The 19,260-nt window shown below is 51.5% G+C and overlaps 1 protein-coding gene across 18 annotated transcripts in view; it reads right to left on the minus strand.

Moving 5' to 3' along the window:
* HIRA (histone cell cycle regulator) overlaps nucleotides 1-19,260 on the minus strand; it is a 73,648-nt gene that overhangs the window by 36,427 nt on the left and 17,961 nt on the right. For 6 of the 18 annotated variants that reach the window (XM_084994095.1, XM_084994094.1, XM_005654115.4 and 3 more), the window contains 11 exons: nucleotides 18,236-18,346; nucleotides 17,008-17,098; nucleotides 15,834-15,928; nucleotides 9,616-9,711; nucleotides 8,445-8,605; nucleotides 6,829-6,996; nucleotides 5,115-5,228; nucleotides 4,298-4,368; nucleotides 3,376-3,481; nucleotides 1,371-1,586; nucleotides 597-682 (listed from right to left, as the gene is read on the minus strand). In XM_084994095.1, coding sequence (XP_084850221.1) covers nucleotides 597-682; nucleotides 1,371-1,586; nucleotides 3,376-3,481; nucleotides 4,298-4,368; nucleotides 5,115-5,228; nucleotides 6,829-6,996; nucleotides 8,445-8,605; nucleotides 9,616-9,711; nucleotides 15,834-15,928; nucleotides 17,008-17,098; nucleotides 18,236-18,346 — 1,315 coding nt within the window. Of the gene's footprint in view, nucleotides 1-596; nucleotides 683-1,370; nucleotides 1,587-3,375; nucleotides 3,482-4,297; nucleotides 4,369-5,114; nucleotides 5,229-6,828; nucleotides 6,997-8,444; nucleotides 8,606-9,615; nucleotides 9,712-15,629; nucleotides 15,699-15,833; nucleotides 15,929-17,007; nucleotides 17,099-18,028; nucleotides 18,347-19,260 lie in introns of those variants that run through there. The other 12 variants (XM_084994096.1, XM_084994099.1, XM_005654117.4 and 9 more) reach the window with 5 other exon arrangements.

Below are 19,260 nucleotides of genomic sequence, written 5' to 3' on the forward strand. Positions count from 1 at the left end.
CACTTCTGGGAAGTGGCTGGAGGAACAGTCACAGGTGTGCAGAGTCATTTAAAATCACAAGAATACACGGTTAAGGGGCTAGGTAGGGAAATCATGGTGCATTCATGGGTTGGGCACCAAGATAGTCGGTAACCAATGCTTCAGAGGACTATTTATTAAAGTGGATGCAAGGTCAAGATACAGGAACAAGCAGGAGATACACACACCAAGATGCTAACAGTGATCATATCTGACAGACTGGATTATGGGCAAGATTTATGTCCTTGGGCTTTACCTATTTTCAATAATGTGTATATATCCCTTCTACAATCAGAAAGAGAGGCTAGAAAAGGAGAAAAAGAGATAGAAAAAAATCAGTATGACTTTTCTCTCTCCAGTGTTTTCAACGAGGCAGGGCCGGCCACATGGCCACACTGGAGCTGTGCAGGCACCTTGCCAGCTGGCCTGCTTGTAACACCATCAAGTGTGCATCGGGCTCTGTGGGTGAGGCCGGCCCACGAGCCCAAGAAGACCCAGCTGTGACAGTGCTACCTGGCAAGAGCAGAGTGGCAGATACCCAGGGAAGGCCACAGAAAGCCTGGGGAGTGAACGAGTACCCGGTGTCCAGCTGTGCTATGCAGAGTGGTGTGATTCTCCTCCGGCCATCCGCTGTCCGAGTCTCCACTTGTTTCTTTAGAAGATTCTGGCAGGGAAGAATGACATAAATGAATAGAAACGTGGCCGAATCTCCAAGTACCGACAGACAAAACCGCTGATGAAAAGCATCCTAATTTCCTGGCCTGTGTCCTTTTGCTGCCTCACTGAGGAACAAGTGCTTTTATGAGGGTGTATGCTCGACCTCCTGCACAGCAGGGTGACAAGGACACAGGCTCCAGCTCAATCAGATCCACACTTTCCTCTTGACCTCCAACTTGCACCTGGCCAGGTTGCCAGGACGGCGAGGACATGCCAGGCTGGCCACCTGTAGCCAGCAGCCATGGGGTTGGATGAAGGAACTAGCAGGTGAGACCTGTACTCCCATCTCTCAGCCGTGCTTTGCAGACATTCCTTCACTGAAGGCTCACAACCAAGGGTTTAGTCACACGAGTCCAAATCACCTGGGGAGGTGTGACACCTTGTACAAGGTCCTGGAAACATTTCAGGGCCCAATATCGGTCCTGTTCCCGTCTATCTCCACCTCACCTCCCAGGGAAACATCGGCTTCCAGAGGAAAAGGGGGAGTCCATGGATGTCTCCTAGGGCAGAACTGGAAACCCACTCTTCCCAATATCTGGATTTCCTGGAAAGGCTGGAGTTCCCAAGAGATGCCCTGTCTCAGTTGCCTCTTCCCTTCAAGGCCCATGTCCTAGAGCCACTGGCCAAGCCCTCACCTTCCTGATATCCTCCAGACTCTCCCCATTGACGACGCCAGCAACTGAGGCAGTGGAGCCTGTCTCTCTGGCCGTGGTACTCTTCTGGTCCAGCTGCTGCTGCTGTTGCCGTCGCTGGTACTTAAGCATCTCGGGGTTCTCAATGACAGCAGTAGACAGTTGGGCTTCAGTCATGATGGCCAAGCTCTTGCCATAGGTGGACTGGTGAATGCGGCTCTAGAGGCAAAGAGAGTGCAACAACCCGGCTGTGACATCACCCGCCAGGCTCAGAAGCAGGAGAGCCCTGGGCAGGTCCCAGCTCTGAATGCCAGCTCTGCGAAACCTCCCCCTTTGTCCCGCCAGTCACTGATCGGGTGCCTTTGGAAGGTGGTGCACCCTCACAGGATGTCTACAGCCTCCAGGGGATGAGAGCGAGCCATTGGGGAAACACCCACAGAAGATATGGTGCACAACCAACAGCAGTAAACTCTTGCTGAACTAAAGACACTCAAATTGCTAATGTAAGGCTCTTAAATCACTCTAAGGACCCCAAACACCTCTTGGGAATCAGACACTGAAACCTAGAGTCTGCTTTCACTGCTCCTGCCTGCAGCCATCAGTCCCACATGTGGCTGGAGGCTACCTGAGAGTAGAGGGAGGCCTGGCATGCAGGCCTGGGGGAATTCTTCTCTGCCTGTGTTGTCCCCAGAGAGTTCTGACCCTTCTGAGCAGGGCCCCGACCTTCGCAGGTCTCAGCAGTTCTGTATCACAAGCCAGGCCACATGCGGGCAGGGAGAGTGGCCCAGCACACTGGAGCAGCAGGTGTGATGAGTAGCAGACTCACACAGAACATGCTAATGACCAAAGCTGGACCAGTAGAAGAGCTGCCTCCTAAAAAAGGTGCTGGCCAGGGGAGGCCTTGACCCACCCCATGGCCCAAGACTCCCCTCCCTTGCCACTGAGGCTCCTGCCCTGACTGGTGCCTCAAGCTGGAATTTGGAGCCTGGCCTAGTATTCCTCAAACCCAGGAGTGCACATCTAAAGGAGGATCCCTGCTGGCTTCTGGCACAGGTTAGTATGCAGCCCCTGTCACTCTCTAAGCTCCCTGATGACAGTGACCGGTGGGGAGGAGAGCTGAAGCTACAGACATTCCTCCACCAACATGACTGTGGGGCACCAGGCTGCTTCCAGGGCCATCAGTGAGGCAGACCCTAACCCTGAGGGTTCTGTCACAGTGGCGTCCCCACAGCAATTGCACCACTGCCCTGGGCGCTGTGAGTCCCTGTCCCTGTGTGTGGTGAGGGCCTGTCCCCAGGAACGCAGGCTCTGGGTCTCAGGCAGGGAGAGCAGCGTCTGCACAGAGCCCTTAGGTATGGACACGGGGCCACTGTCCTGGACAGAGCACAGCAGAGAGGCGGCCTGGTCCAAAGGCTGTGGGCAGGGTTCAGGCCTCCATCCCCAGACTGGAGGGTCATGACAGCCTCGGCATAGGAAGGGCCAGACCATCTTCTGAGGCTGTTACCTCATCAATGAGATAGGATCAGCCCTGCCTTGAAAGGTGTTGTGTAATTTAAATGAAATAATACATTAAATGCAGGTTAGGGTTAGGGTTAGGGCCCAGGGTCTGGCACACGGTAAGGGCCAGGAAACGACCACAATCACCATTATAATCACTGTCCCAAGGCAACCAGGCCAATACCCTGCGGATGGGGATGGGGATGGCAGTGAGCAGCCTGGCAGGCCTCCCTTGTGCTCCTAGGCAGACACCTCCCTGGGCAAACAGAATCAGCTCAAGAGATGTCGTTATTCTTCATTCCAGAATGGATTTCTGACATGAAAAGAGCCTTGTTTTAAAATGAATCTCTCTTGTCCAGAACATAAATACCACAACCTATAAAAGGCCAATATCCAGAACATTTCAAGAAACAGTGTGCCTGTGCAGGTCACAAGAGGAGGCCTCTCAGAGCTGCCAGGGACGCAGCTGTGCAGCACACAGGCCACGAGCTGACTGCATGGGGTGCCCTACCTTCTCCTCCTCACTCAGGGGGTCCCCGAGCTCGTCCTGGGAGAAATCGAGGAACGCCACAGACCCGTCCATGGAGCATACCAGGATGCCCAGCCCGTTCAGCGTCCTGGAAGAGACAGCCGTCAGCAGCTGGGCACCACCCGACGGCACTTACCTGCCATGGGGGTGGCCAGGGGAGGCAGAGCCTGGGAGATGTCCCTGTGCCCTGGTGGGGTGGCAGGGCACGTCCCACAGGGCTCTGGGCCCTTCACCTCTCAGCATATGTACAGAGTATCTCTCACCTTATGTTCTGTGAGTTTCCTTTTTTTTTGGTCTTTTTAGGGCCATGTCCAAGGCATATGGAAGTTCCTAGGCTAGGGGTCAAACTGAGCTATAGCTACCAGCCTACACCACAGCCACAGCAATGCAGGATCCGAGCTGTGCCTGTGACCTACACCATAGCTCATGGCAACAACAGATTGTTAACCCACTGAGTGAGGCCAGGCATCAAATCTGAGTCCTCATGGATACTAGCAGGGTTGGTTACCACTGGGCCATGATGGTTATTCCCATGTAAGTTTCGTTTTTATCTTATTTTGGAAACCATTAAGAAAATAAACAGGAAGGAGTGCACATCTAAATGAGGTCATTGAGAAGCAGGAAATGGTCTCCACGCTGACGTTGCTCTGATCCATGCAGCGACAGGGCACTGGGGTCATGCCCCTCCACCCTCCAGAGCCTCATCTGTCTGAGCAGGTGTTTCAGCAGCAAATCCCAGGTGTCCAGGGGTACAGCTGTGGACTGGCCGCCCTCCCCTGAGTCACTGCGTTGCTGGGACACTTGGGCCCCAGTCACCCAACCCTAACCACACACACAAGAGGTCCTGAGTTCCGACATGTGGCTTCTCCTTTCCCAAACTATACATCGCAATAAGAATCCTTACCAAGAAATGTCCATAATGGATTTGTCAAATAGCTCATGGATAACAACCAACGGCCGCTTCAGACACGTGAGCTGGAAGAGAACATTAGCGAGGGTTAATCAGCGAACAAAACCCTCCAGATCCTCTCTAGCTCAGCGAACGCCACCACAGCCAGAAGCCTTGGTTGAAATTTTCCTAACACAGTTTTCCTGAGTTTTGGACTCCACCCAAACAACCACCACCAAGACTGCAACTGTGGACCCCAAGCCTGCCAAAGATGCATGTGCTTGTGTGGGATGTCCCCAAAGGGCCTGGCAGGGGAGACGGCTATATACACAATGGAGGGCTTGGAAGGCGCAGGAGCAGGTGCAGGGCTGATGCTGAGACCCAGAGAGGGAGTGAGGCAGCAAAGGCAGCCCCAGGATAGGAAAGCAGCCCATCCAGGCCCCAGGTTGGGCACACGTCCCTAGGCTCAGCATGACAGATCCCAGGTCCATAGGCATAGGCTGTAGACTATGTGTGGACAGCTCGCCAAGCCAAGCAGGCTGCCTCAATGAGCCCGGGTCAGCCTCTACCACTGCTCTGCTGACATGCTGTCTCCCATCTCTGCACAGGCACATGCCCACACAGAGGTTTTTCTTAAAAGAGTGCCAACAATGGCCCTCACCACTCTAAGTGTTCTCCGGGTCTGGACACAAGAGCTGCTCTGGCCAGCGGGTCAGGGTGGCCTCTCCTGCCCAGGCCCCGCTTCAGGGAGGAAACACCCACTAACCACCATGAAAGCAGGGATCTTCCCTTTCCCAGGTCCCCAGAAGTGTGAAGGCCACGCTGGGCTCACCCAGACAGACAGCGAGCGATCCTTGCTGCCAACAGCACAGCAGCAGTATGGGCAGCTAGGCTTTGCAGAGCTCCCATTCTTCTGTTTCTTCTTGAAGATTTTTGGGTTGAATTTCTAAAGCCAAATGACAAACATTAAATCATAATTAAGCAAGCATCAAGCAGGTAACCCACCCAAATATGAGAGACATGCACAATCCCAGCCCACCAAGGAACCCAGCAGACACTCTGCAGGCCTGGCACGTGGTTCTGTGGCCTCACAGCTACCTGACAGGTATGCTAATGCTCAGGGCTGGAGCATGCCTTATCAAACGAGCAAGTGGTGAGACCTGTCAGATGCTGGCTTTACCAACTAGCGCTCCCAGCCTGCAGCCAGGTCCATACATGAATCTCCTGACCAGGCCCTCCGAACACCTCTTGGTTTGGGTAGAACCAGCTCTAGGACCAGGCTTTAGGAACCAGGTCCTAAGGGAGGCCCAAGTGGTTGTCAGGAAAGGCTGGCTCTACCAATCCCTGCTCCTTTCTCCATATTTGATGCTCAGTCAAAACTGTCCAGTAGAGAAGAGTCAGTCCTACAGGACATGACCAGGCCAGGGTTGACGGCCAGGTCATGCTTTGGTCACTTCAGGGGGTTAACCCCCTGTCACCTCGGTGTCAATTTCTGAAAAGTTGGAAGCGCATGTGGAATTGAAAGGGGTGGGAGGAACTCCAGACTCAGACGTGGAGCTCGCAGGCCAGGATGAGGAGAAGCCTGGTACAGGCGGCTCAGAGCAGATCCAGTCCCAGAGGACAGGCAGGAATGGTCAGGGCTGCATGGAGTCTGGACAGCCTAGAACCAGAGGTGTGACCCTGGGCCTAAGTCAGCTGCAAGGCCTGGGGGCAGGAGGCTCATAGGAGAGTGACTGGAAGCACTGTGCCAACCACGAAGCAGTGCTCTCCAGATGTTTTAGCAGATGGGTCCTGGGCTCTAACAGAACTCTATGTGAAGTCCAATGTAATTACAGAAGCAGTATTTTACTTGCATAAAATTTATAGCTGAAGTCACAATATCTGATATTTATCATCAATTTAAGCAAAGGGAAGGAGGAGTCCGTTCTGATGGATGTCAGGGTCCGGCACAACCCTTCACCTTGGTTAACTGTAGCTGCCATCTATTGACTGTGCTTGCCTAGAGGTGACAAAGTCCTGGCTCTCAGAGGTTGTTTGCAATGAGGCACTCAGCCTGCCTCAGCTAAGGAATCTGGAAGCACTAACCCAAAAATAGATGCACCCAATCTTCTGGTGCCTTGCACCTACCATCAATGTTGGGCAGGTGAGTGTCCAGTGACCCACTGTGTGGCCTTGAAGCTATGCCTGGCTACCGTGGGCTGCAGGGAGCAGGTGTGCTCAGTGGGTACAATGGAATCCAGCCCATGTTCCTGGAGCCTGGCGAGTATGCGACTTGTCAGGGCCACCACGCCTAGGTACCCCTGAGTAGGCCCCAACATGTGAGGAGGCTAGTGCAGGCCTGAAACATCCCTGATCAATGCCTGATTTGGGTGATAGTCATCATGTCCATCTGCTAGTAAAACACATGGGTGTGTATGCTGCTTTGTGTGCTCAGTTTTTAAATAATGAAAATTAAATATTTAAAATGAAACAAGAATACGATATGTACTGAATCTCAGAGGCCAGCTCAGTCCACATGTGACCAGGCTCTGGCCGAGAGGACTCACCACGACCGTCACAGCTTTCCGGTGCCCAACAAAGTCCATGTTGGTCTTCCAGCCCTCCCGTTCGATAATCTGGGCAGTGGGGCCAGAGTTGTTCATGGCATGGGCAGACACCAGGTAGTGCCCGTCAGGTGACCAGCTGAGCCGCAGCACATGGGTCGTCCCTCCACACTGCAAGAGACACCCGTGCTTTAGCCCAAGGCCAACTCTGTGACCACACGTGGCCCCAAGAACCAAGCTGATCTCAGATCTACAGAGGCATGATGATGCTTCCGGCTGCACTGCAACTGCGTTCTGGCCTCTCCAGGTAACCCCACAGAAGGCTGTCAGGAGAGGCCCTCTACCCTCCCCTGAGGCATGGCTGCCTCTTCACTGTCAACCCTGTGTGGGCCTGACCACTGACCCTTTCCTCCCGCCAGTGCCTGTCAGCCTCCCATAAAGTCCTCAGAGCACTGACTGCAGCAGAGGGCCCTGCAGCCCCTCAGAAGCCATGTTGGGAGCCTGCCTCCTCACTGAAGCCTGGGGATGCTACCTGTCAAGGTTTACAAACCATAAAGGGCACAGCAGAAAGGCACTGTTCCCCCTGCTTGGAGAGAGGGCAGAGGCAGGGCATCCTTTCCCAATACACCTCCTGCAAAGTGAGGTGTTGGGTACAAGCCAGCCACCAGAGCTCAAGGCCAGTCCAGGATAGCCTGAAAGACTCGGGGTTAAGACCTAGGCTGCACAGCCCTAGAAGAAGCAGGACAGTCCCACCCAGAGGCTCCCACTGGGATACCAAACATTCCTGCCTGCCTCCCACAGCTGCCTCCCAGGCCCAGCTTGAGGGACCCCTGTGGCCTGGGAGTTGGAGCCCTGAAGAACCGCAAAGGGCATGGAGCACATAGCCCACTATACCAGGCAGCTGCCAGAGAGGGCGGAGCTAAGTACAGTGAATACCTGTGCTCTCAGGAGTTGCTGGCAGGGGGAGGGCTGAATACATGACTTCCACTCTCCTCTTGCTCCCAGACCTAAGCAGTTGGTAAATGCCCACCTTTCCTGCACAACTTGTGCTTATGTCCCTCTCTCTGAGAAGCCATCCCTGATGTGACCATCCCCTGCCCCCCCCCCCAGCATTTCTGCACACTCTGCATAATTCCATCCCAATCCACATCCATTTCTTGTACTCAAGACTGCCTTACACACAGGGGCACTTAAGACACATCAACCGAATAACAGCGACTTTGAGCTATGATCCCAGGTGAAGATGAAGGCAGAGCTAAAATAGGGGAAGTGACAGCAAAATACCACACACCACTGTAGCCCGACCTGCATACATTCTGCAAACTGGACTATTACCTCCACCCCAGGTAGCTGGCTGGCCCAGGGAATAGCTGTCAGCAGGGATAGCCCAACACTGAGGAAGACATGAGAGCTGCCTCTATCCCCCACCCCCGTATACCCTTCAGCTTTCACACCTATAATCCTTTTCACTTCAAAAGTGGATGTTTCCCAGCTTCTGAGAAGTAAAAGATTTCTGTCACCAGCTCTCGGGCTCTAGGCAGGTCTGGCCCCGGGTAGCCCCTGTTCCATGTGTGGAGGCCAGGAAGGCTGCTGGGCCACTCTCCATACTACCCTGTTACCTCGTCAAAGGGCTTGGTGATGCTGGTCTCTAATTGCCAGTCCAGCGTCCTCCACACCTTCAGGCTGCGGTCATCAGCTTGAGAGGCAATGTATTTACCAACAGGGTCCCAAGTCAACCCCTTCACCAGGCCTGAATGACCTCTCAGAGTAGCCAGAATTTCTGTAAGGAAAAATAAGAAAGATTCAGAATGCATCACCCAGGGGGATACAATGACTCTGAACAGAAACAGGCCAAGGGACTTCAGGAGCAGCCTGCCAAGCAAAGGGACTTCAGGAGTCCACCCTGGCCATTCCCCACCCCTGGACACAGGCAGAAGAGCCCCCTGGCCTGTCCCCCTTTAGGAGTGGGCACCATACATTCCCCCCCAGCCACAGACAACACTTGGAGGGACAGCCAGGGGCCAGGCCTGGGCTAGAGTCAAACCCTGCCCACCCCCCCTCAATCCTGACTATAGCCATAAGCCCTGCCTGTGGTTTCCCTCTCTGGAAAGAAGTCCATGCCCACCCAAGCACTTCTGATGTGACACTTCCTGGTAAATGGGGACAAGAGTTGGGGCTCATCAAGTCCTCTATTGTCACTAAGGACAAAGATGAGAGAGACTTGACCTCACAGAGCTGCAAGCTGGGTGCCACCCCAGCCCTGGAGGCTAGGCTGAGGCTCTACACACAGTGGACGCTCACAAGAAAGTGAGTGCCTAGGACCGAGCCCAGGATTAGAATACACTGCAGACGTGAGCTGTGAAGTGCCTCACTGGGTGCAAATCATGGTGCTGCTCCAGGCTCTGCCATTGGCAGAGACTTCAAAAACATCCATTGGGTGTGTCAGCCTGCGTATGCTCAAGGGCTTCAGAGAGATGGCTACTGAGCTGGGGCCAGAGCCCGGGCTGGGGAGCCAGCCCTTGAGAACCACCTGAGCACCAGTGCGCAGGGTCCTGGGCACCCACCCTCATAGCCTATGGCACATCCATGCCAACTGCATGCTTTTTCTTTAACATAGACATCTTTTTAAACCATAAATGGAACTGATAAAGAAGACCTAAGTTACTAAGACGCCAGGAGATCCAGCTGCTACCAGTGGATGGAGACCGAGCCCACCCGTTCCAGACCCCACCAGGCAGCGGTGTGGACAGGCTGCTGCGTCAATATGGGCCACTCAGAGGAGGCGCAGACCTGGGAACTTCACAGCGTTCCAGATGACCACAGTGTTGTCCACGCTGCACGAGGCCAGCCAAGCATCATGGGGAGACCATGCTACATCCATCACATCTGGAAGACAAGGGCTGGTAGTGAGTCTCTTACCTGGCACTTGGAACTACCCTGTTCATCGACTGGTCAGCAGTCCCTGATGTTCTCACATCTGAGGAGACAAGACCTGGGACCATAACTAGACTTCTTAAAACCAATCTGAGAAACTCCTCCATTACAGTTTCTCTATCAATCCTAAAGGCTGAAGGATCTAACTGACCCCGCCCACCTCTTCTCAGATGAAGCCACCGAGGGCTTCACAGAGAGCCTGGCACAGGCAGAGCTCCAAGTGCCTGCCAACCCAGTGAGTGTGACACTGTCTTCAGGTCCTGCTCCTCACGAGCTGGATCCCACCTCCACGGCCCTGGGAGCCCCACACAAGGTTACTCATGATTGTTTCTCCGCAGCTCAGCTTTACTACCTATGAAACACTGATAAGGAAAACCCACCAATCAATCTGTAGAGGGTCATCGTGAGGACTGAATGTGAGCAATGGCAACATGTGCGCTGGGCACATACCAAGGCAGTGACAAAGACCAGCTGTGATGATGACAATGACCACAGCCAGCCCGCCACGCTGGTGGGATGGGCAAGGTCTCACTGGCTTCCCACTTTAGGGCCTGCTGCCGCACTAGGCACACAAAGAATGGCTGATAAGGTGAAGAGACAGACATGGTGGCAAGTCATGGGACCTAAACCTTCAGTCAGTGTGGTGAGGTTCTGTCCTGTGCAAAGCAGCGATTTTACTAGCCCACACAGACCTGGTTCAGTGGATGTGGGCGGGGTCCCAGCTTCTGACGCCAATGAGCACATGCATGTTCTTCACCCTCCATGTTCTGGACTCTTCTTTGAGGGAAACTGAGCATCTTCACTTGTCTGAACTCAACGCTGTGGGCTGCTTTGCAAAGACCCTATAACTTCACACTTCTATAAGCAGAATGTCCATTTCAAAAGCTCCCTTATTAGCTGAGGACTCTTTTTCCCTTTTAACTTATTAAGCACATTTTCATGTTTTAAGTTTCCCTTTAATTTGCAAAGTGAAGAGTGCACCTTGGTTGTCTGAAGTTGTCCCAGACTTCTCTGCTCCTGCCCTGTCTGCCGGCGGGTCCGAGGCGAATGTGGCGTTTGCAAAGGCAGCCCCTTCAGTCTGCTGAGCAGACTGTACTCAGCTGGGAGCCCAGAAAGGAGACCGGTTTTCTTTTAGACATCCACGGACTATTGATAACTCAGACATGAGCTGCAAATCCCACCAGTTTGCCTCCTGTACTATAGAAGATTTATGTAGTGAAGTCTGTTATTCTCCTTTGTGGTATTTTAAAAGTTAATTATTTCTTTTATTGTTTGTTAACTTTGAAAAATATTCACTCTGCTAGAAACTTGATAAAAAAAATATACAGTTGTGTTTTCTCTTGCTTGATTTAGAATATTTCTTCAAAATCTGCAGTTGATTATGCTGTCTTTAGCTGAGGCTCTAAAGTACTCTTCTTTGACCCCGACCTGCCGCATGGCTAGTTACTCCAGTGAGTGCAGGGATTGAGAATTGATGCTGCCTTGACAAAACACGAGTTCTCTGGCACAGCAGCCTACTCTGACTTGCCAACCTTGCCCAGCTCTGAAGGAGTTCTTCTGCATCCTGACTCTTCTCCCCAGGACACCCTTTGCAGTCACTGCTGCGTCTGCAGTAAGTCCACACACAGGATTTGACTTCCTCCCTGATTTTGAGCTTTGGAACATCTGTATTCAGACCATACACCCCCTTTCCTCACCATAGCTCCACACCACGTAAGACCCTCCCTGCACTTAAAGAATGAAGTTTCTGGTCACTGTCATTTCCACCAACCCTCCATCACCATTCTTGGTGATTCCAAGAGGATGACTTCTCCTTTTTTCCTTTTTCTTTTTTTGGCTGTCATAGAAATGAATTAAGGAGAAATTTTATTTCTAAGCTGTTTAAAGACTATTACAAACACCCTCCAACTCTTCCACTTGCTCAAATGACTGTGGCTTCCATGGGCTCAGCCGCTATTCTCATGGTCACGCTCAGAGACCCTCCCTGCTCTCATCCCACCTTCTCAGATGCCCCCTGCCCCTTTCCCAGCTCACTCTCTGATGGGGCTCCTACCAACTATCTTCTCCAGGCTTGGGATCTACCTTCCTTTGGCTTTTCTGTCTGCACAGGCTCCTGCCTACACCAGCCTGGTTCCATCCAGCTCTGATCCCTGGTTGGGTCTTTCCTGAGCGGCCTCCACGCTGACCAGCCCAATAGCCAATCCTCAGCCCTAAAACTTGACCATGAGGCAAGATGCACGGTTCACTCTCTCCACCACCCTAATTAGCCTCCCTGATTCAGCTGTATCCTGGGCCCACCCCTGGCCTGTGTCCACCTACATGTCTGCCTGTGCTCTGGACTCACTCACCTCAACACCCAGGGGGCAAGTCCCCTCACCTCGCTGCCAGGCGGTATAAACCTTCTGTTCCATCCACAGGTAATGGCTGTCCAGGCTGCAGTCTGGGTTGCCAGCCAACTCCACAACCTCACCCCACATCTCCTCCCCCAGGAAGCTTGTGTGACCACCTCTCCCAGTGTCACCTCGGCAACACTGTCTCTCACTGAGACTGTCACTGGTCTCACCAATGTGGCCTTGGCCCCTTGGAGATGGGACTCCATACTGCACCATGGCCCCCTCCCTCCTCTATCACTCAGGGGACCCCCGTGGCCTGGAGGGCCCGCCCTTATACTCCAGGGCTCAGCCCTGGCTGCTCCCTCTGCCTGGGAAGCTCTTGTCCCTCACCTCCTCCACCCACTCTCCCCATGGTCACCACCTTCTCAGTGAGACCCTCCTTGGGACTCTGAGTAAAATCACACCTATCTTCTCATCTCTTACGTGGCTACTTGACTGTCTGTCTCTCTTATAAGAATGTGAACTCCCTGAGGGGTGAAACAGCACCTGGAACACACCAGGTGCTCAATAAATATCTATTAAATGAATAATAAATATTAATTTGGTAAAAAAACAACAACTTTATTTTAAAGTATTTAGTCTTTCCATTTATGAAGTTGTCCCTTTATCTCCTTCAAAAAAGGTTTGTGCTTGGGAGTTCCCATTGTGGCGCAGCGGAAACAAATCTGACTAGTATTCATGAGGACGCAGGTTCGATCCCTGGCCTCGCTCAGTGGGTTGGTTGGGTGTAGGTCGAAGACATGGTTCAGATCTGGTGCTGCTGTGGCTGTGGAACAGGCTGGTGGCTACAGCTCTGATTTGACCCCTAGCCTTGGAACCTCCATATGCCTTGGGTGGGGACCATTAAAAAAAAAAAAAAAGTTTGTGCATTAAGTCTTAGAAATCTCACATATTTCTTGGCAAGATTATTCCTGAGCATTTTCAATTTTTGATCCTACTGTGTAGGAGTTTTCTCTCTTTTTTTGGCCCCATCTGCAGCATGTGGCAATTCCCAGGCCAGGGATCAAACCTGCACCACAGCTGTAGCACTATCAAATACTTAACACATCGAAACACACAAGAGCTTCCAAGAATTCTCTTTTTAATCATTAGATATGCTAACTGGCTATTATTAGCGAAAGATAATTAAAAATTTTCTTGTATGAAGCCAATTCAATGACTCATTTTTATTAGTCTTAAGTGGTTTTCAATGCTTTATAAGTTCTAAGAGTAATATTCCTTGGCGTTTTCCTGATGTACAACAATGCCATCCTCATGATCACCTCATTTTTGTATTTTCCAGTTTGTCTACCTTCTTCTGATTCTGTTTAATGCTACTGCAGAAATTCCAAGGTAACAAATGAAGTGACAGCACCCATGCTTGGCTTTTCTTGATACTGACAGGAACAAGGCTCAATGTGGTAGGAAAACAGCTTTCTGTGGCCATTTTAAAAAGTATTTTTATTAGGAATTGATGCTGAATAATCTAATACTCCTTTCAGAACACTTCCTAGGATAACTCTGGCTTCTCTTATTTAACCTTTTAGTACATTATGATATGTTAATAGAGTACCCTAGCACAAAATTCTCCTGTTATAGGAGTTCCCATCATGGCTCAGTGGTTAACGATTCTGACTAGGAACCATGAGGTTGCGGGTTTGATCCCCGGTCCCACTCAGTGGGTTAAGGATCCCGCATTGCTGTGGCTGTGGCGTAGGCCTGCAGCTACAGCTCCTATTAGACCCCTAGCCTGGGAACCTCCATATGCTGCGGGTGCGGCCCTAAAGAAACAAACAAACAAAAATTCTTCCGTTATAAATCATATTTAGTGAAAATGAATTACTGCTTTCAAATGTTATTAAATTCACAAGTATTGTTTCTGACTTTTCTAGCTTTGTTCACATTTGTCTACACTTTATTTCACTGTTATTTTTATTAGGTTTGGAAACACAGGTTTATAGCCTCCTTTGAAGAATAAATATTTCTTTGCTCCATAATAGTTTTTCTTAATAGTTTGAAACAATGCATAATGGATAATGTAGAGTCAGAAGCCATTTTTGTAGCTAACTTCCAACTTCTTCAGTGTTTACTACTTTGTTCAGGCTTTCCTAACCCAATGTTATCAATTTTGAAAACTAGTATTTTCTAGAAAACAATATTTTAGTATTTTGTTTTGTTTTTCAGTTCAATACTATGAACATTATGTTGCATGCTTTGATAATTTTTTTCCCCCTTTAGGTTAAATGTTTTCCTAGACCTTTAACTTCTAATTTTATCTGTTTTTTTCCAACCCCCTAATTAAAGATACCAAGTATAGGTTTTTCACATTTTGCTTTTAAAGACCCAGTGCTTTCTATTCATTTATTTCTGCTTTACTGCTGATTTTTCTTGTTACATGGTTCTAACCATACCTGCTATGAGGACCACTGTACAAGAGCTGCAGGTAACCCCACTGCCCGCCTAATAGGGGAAAGCCCAGGAGAGAGGCTGAGGTCATGGCTCAGCTGAGTTTCAGGTGACAGGCCCCAGGTCAGCCCTCACTGAGGCCTGACTCCACACTGGATCACCTCATGGACACCGTGCCCATGTTCCAAAGAAGCCCAGTTAGATGCACCCTGGGGAGCTGTGAGTCAGGGTAAGTTACACATTTTTACTCTTATCAAAAATAACACAATGTTACTTTATCAGCTTTCAAAAGTGTACACCCAGCCTGTGATCACCAAGGGGTGGGTCTGTTCATCTATAAAGCTTCATCTGCAGTGTATGCTGAGCAATGCCCACCCCGCTGGTTCCACCCTGAGCTGTAGGCTCCATTCCAATAGGCTCGTGACACATCCCCTCCCCCTTAAACTCAGCACCTCCCAAACTGGTCTGGCACTTGGCCCCAGAAGCCTGAGTATGGTCTCAGCAGAGGAAACCACGTACTCTCTGGGCATTCAGCTAGGAGCCCCAACACCCCCAAAGAAGTTACCAAGTCAGCCTCCATCTCTCTCAACGACCACAGGCCTGGCTGGGGACCAAATCACTCCTTTTCCCCAGTGCTGTCTGATGACTCCCTCTCAGGCTTCAAAGCTTTAGTGGCTCCTGCCTCTTCCACAATAAAGGACACCCTCGGGAAGGGGGCCCAGGCACCCATGACCCAGCCCCTGGACACTCAGCCAGTCCAGCCCAGGCAGCTTGCTGCCTTCCATGTAAAGACTGGCAGGGTTGAGATGCTGCCAGCTGGCCCCCACCTGGCAACAAAGCTTTGTTTCTGCTGGACCCTGCTTTGGCACACCTTTCCTGGCCTGGCCGCAGGCTCTCTGAGGCAGAACCGGACTGTACTCACGCTGGGGTCCTGGCATCTAACTGAGAGCGATCAACTGCAGTCCACATCTGAAAACCCAGTCTCTTTCTGCACCAAGCCTACTGAGAACACCTTGCAAACACCAAGTCAAGTGAAAAGCCTTAGAGCGGGCCCCTGTGTGGGTTTCTGTGGAATAAGGAAAGTGAGCTTACGGACTTAGCGATCCACTGATGGAGGTAGTGACTCAGTTCCCCAGGACAGACAGCACAATGCAGGGAGTTCTACATTAAAGATATAAACACACACCCCATGAGGGCAGGGGTGGTGACTACCCAGACCTTGGGGGGCCAGGGAGGGAGTGCCCCACTATAGGGAGGGCTATCTGAGGCCCCGCCCCCCAAGGGCTGCCCACTTACCGCCTGAGTGGCTCCGTAGGATGGAGACACAGCGCCACTGCTCCACATTGGCAAGCTTACCACTGGAGCTGAACACAGTGCTGGGCCCGATGTACCTGCGTGAGAGAGGAGTCAGAAGGGTGCTCTGGGCACTGCAGAGATACTTGCTGCAGAGTGGCTGGTCAGTGACAGAACAGAGCAGACAGACAGTGCTGGAGAGCCCCACAACACTGACCAGTGGGACTGTCCTATGTGTCTGTGGCATACTGCATGCCTGCACCATACATCATCAGGTCACGGTAGCAGGCCACATAATGTCATATGGAACAGAACACCACCCATGTCATCTATGCGTGAAAATGGATCAGGACACATGTGAACATGTTAACCATGGCTTCCTTTAGGTGGTGGCTGAATTTTTCTTCTTTCAGTTTTCCAAATCATGTACTAAATATGCCGTGTGTGATGAATCAACAGTATTTTTCAAACCCTCTTGTAACGACTAGATAGATGCCTTTGCCTTAACACCTGAGGCAGAGAAAGCATGGAACCAAGGGTGCTGGCTCCTGCTGCTCAAGCAGTAAGGTCCCAGCTCTTTCTGAGCCCAAAGGAGAGCTCAGTGGGGGGCAGCAGCTGGGTAAGAGGGCAGGGTTTGGTCCTAGCTGGACCCACCCTGAGACTCACTGAGGCTCGGAGGAGAAGAGTCTCCAGGGGATGGTCAGTTCCCTGAGGGTGCAGAGCAAGACCTTTAGGGTAGAAGGGGTCTCCTCAGAGCCCCGTGGAAGGCTGACAGGGAACAAAGTGAGTGGCACAGAGGGCAGGCTGTAGACCCCCTGCCCTGGATTCCACCAGAGCACCCGACCTTTAACTACTTTGTGTGCTGGGAAATTTCACTTGAAGGACAAAACAAATGAAGCCACCAGTGTCACCCCCAGAAAGGATCAGCTCTTCACTTTCAGGTGGAAACCCTACAGCCTGCTGAAGGGCAAGAAGGTCCCCAGGCAGGTGGGTGGCTGCCCACCTCCCTGGTCAGGCCCCAGCTGCACCCACTGACATGTGCTTCCCACTACTCCTCAAGGGTTCTACTCCTTGGAGCTTGGGGAACCTCAGTGCCAGGCAGGGGAAAGCGACTGTGATAAAGATCTGCAAAGAAGCTTTTAAAAATAAAATGTGAAGAAAGGAAAATGATGCTTACGTAGCCCGCTTCCACACCATAATCAGTTTGTCATCTCCCCCAGAAGCTAAATACATCCCACTGTTTGACCACCGCACACAGTTCACACATGCTGGGAAGAAAAAAAAATAGGGTGATGAAAATCCAGTACTCATGCTCATTTGCTCTGTGCAGTTTGGTAAGATGCAGAGGGTTTACCAGATCTCATCTACCTAATCTACTCAAGGCACCTACTGTGTGACAGCCCTGGAACAACTCGATTCAAGCACTAACCTACTAGTGCTGTTGAGAACAAATCTCCAGAACAGTCTCGAGGGAGAAGCTAGGTCTTCTGAGAAGCATTAGTGCTGGACGAAACCATCAACAGGAGAGGACTTTTTTCCATGAAAACTGATAAATAAACAAATCTTCTTATTTCAAAAGGGCTGTCTAATGAAGAGATCTATTTCTGAGTACGGATAATTTTCAAAATCAGGGCATGTCTTAAAAAGGCTGAGATGCCTTTTCCAGAACTTTCAGGGGAGCAGCTTGGTAGAGCATAAAGCTCTGAGCTCAAGCCACCTATCAGCTCTCTTAAACTTGTCAGCACTGCAGGTCGATGATCCTGCACTTCCAAGCTAAGCAGGAAGAACCCCCCCCCCCCGGCCCTGAAGGGCCAGGGCCCCTGGGAGCCCCCCGTGGGAGGGGCGATATCCATGCTGTGGTCCACGTGTGGCCTGCGGGGTGCCTGGTGCTCCAGACTGGAGGATGCCAAGAGGCAGGCTGGGAGCAGGGACACACAGAGTGGAGGACCTCAGGGCATCCAGGTTGGAAACCAGAGCTGGGTATAGTCACCCTGATACCCAGGGCAGGTGTCTAAGGCAGGACAAGAAACCACATGGGCCTGGCAGAGGGCCTCCGAGCAACACGGTGGCCATCTGAGACGTTTGGGAGCTGTCTTTGTGCACCCTTCCCCAGAACCCTACTTCCTCCAGGTTGTTGGCCCCAAAGCCCCATGGAATCAGGCAGTAACGACTCATGAGCAGGAAATCACCAGAGGTACCTGCAGACTGTCCAAAGGTGGTTCTGTGGGCGGGCCGAGTCTTCTGCTGAATAACTCACCCAGGTGTGCAGCAACATCTGTGCCTTCAGACAGCAGGCCGAGGGGAGCTACCGCCGCACGGGCCTTATCTCTCTAATTACAAACACACGTGCTAACCTCGGGCACTGTGCCGACACGCAAAGCCTGCAAAGGGCCACCCTGTAATACCTAAATGATTGTCCATCTGGCAAAGCATCTTGGGGACATTTTCATCCTTCTCGTCATCCTCCTGGAGGACTGGAGACATATTCCAGATCACAACCTTCCCAGAATCCTGTCCTGGAACGAAGAAGCAGAGACAACTCAATGTGTGAGGAGTGTTAACAGGAGACTATGACTGCCCTCACCAGGCTATCGTATCAGGCCTGACCAGACTGGGGGCACTGGGGACTGTGGACTCAGCAGCAGGCTGAGGCCAGCCTGACCTTGAGAGAGGAACTCTGGCTGCCTCTAACACAGACCCCAAGGACCCCTAGAAGGACCCAGACCCCCTCACTGGTAACAGCTGATGCCCTAGGGTGCTCCCAGGTCTTGTGCGTGGGCACCCCAGCTACCAAGAATGTACCCTCAGCACAGGAAAAAGGCATTACTATCTCCTATTGCCCTCTGCTGCCCCTACAGCCGGGAGTCGGACTAAAAGGGGGCCCTGGGCTTCCTTTGGTCATCAGCTGATGCAGTGCTCTTATGAAATACATGCCTACATATGTTAGCAGTGATTTCGCTTTCTAAGGTTCCCATTATTATTAACTACCAGAAAGGCAGCCCCTCATTTAACTTTCTATTGCAGACGGCAAACACCAGGACAACACTACCATAAAGCACATTTGAAGTTGCCTCTTGGCCGGTAGGTAGAAACAGTTCCTAACAGTTTCCTAGACCCTGCTGAGTAGGGCGGGAAGCAGCTACTCCTCTTGTGGACCAGGACAAAAGCCTGGCCACAGTAAGGCTGGAGCTCCTGGGTGAGGTAGCTGGATTCCACAAAATGGGCCTGATAACTACATGGCTGACTTCATAATCTAACCACTTCCTCCCCTTGCCTCTGGGGCTAAGACTTTGTCCATGGAACCACTGGCCACTCTCCATGCTCAATAAGGTTGAGATGCAAACTGATTTTTTTTTCTTTTTTGGCCATGCCTGCAACATGTGGAAGTTCCAAGGCCAGGGATCGAACCTGCGTCACAGCAACAACCCAA

This window comes from Sus scrofa, chromosome 14 (genome assembly GCF_054392235.1).
Source record: "Sus scrofa isolate SSC_HxYL_T2T_F1_AM1 chromosome 14, Sscrofa_HxYL_maternal_Yorkshire_Landrace_v2.0, whole genome shotgun sequence".
Classification (NCBI taxonomy): domain Eukaryota; kingdom Metazoa; phylum Chordata; class Mammalia; order Artiodactyla; family Suidae; genus Sus; species Sus scrofa.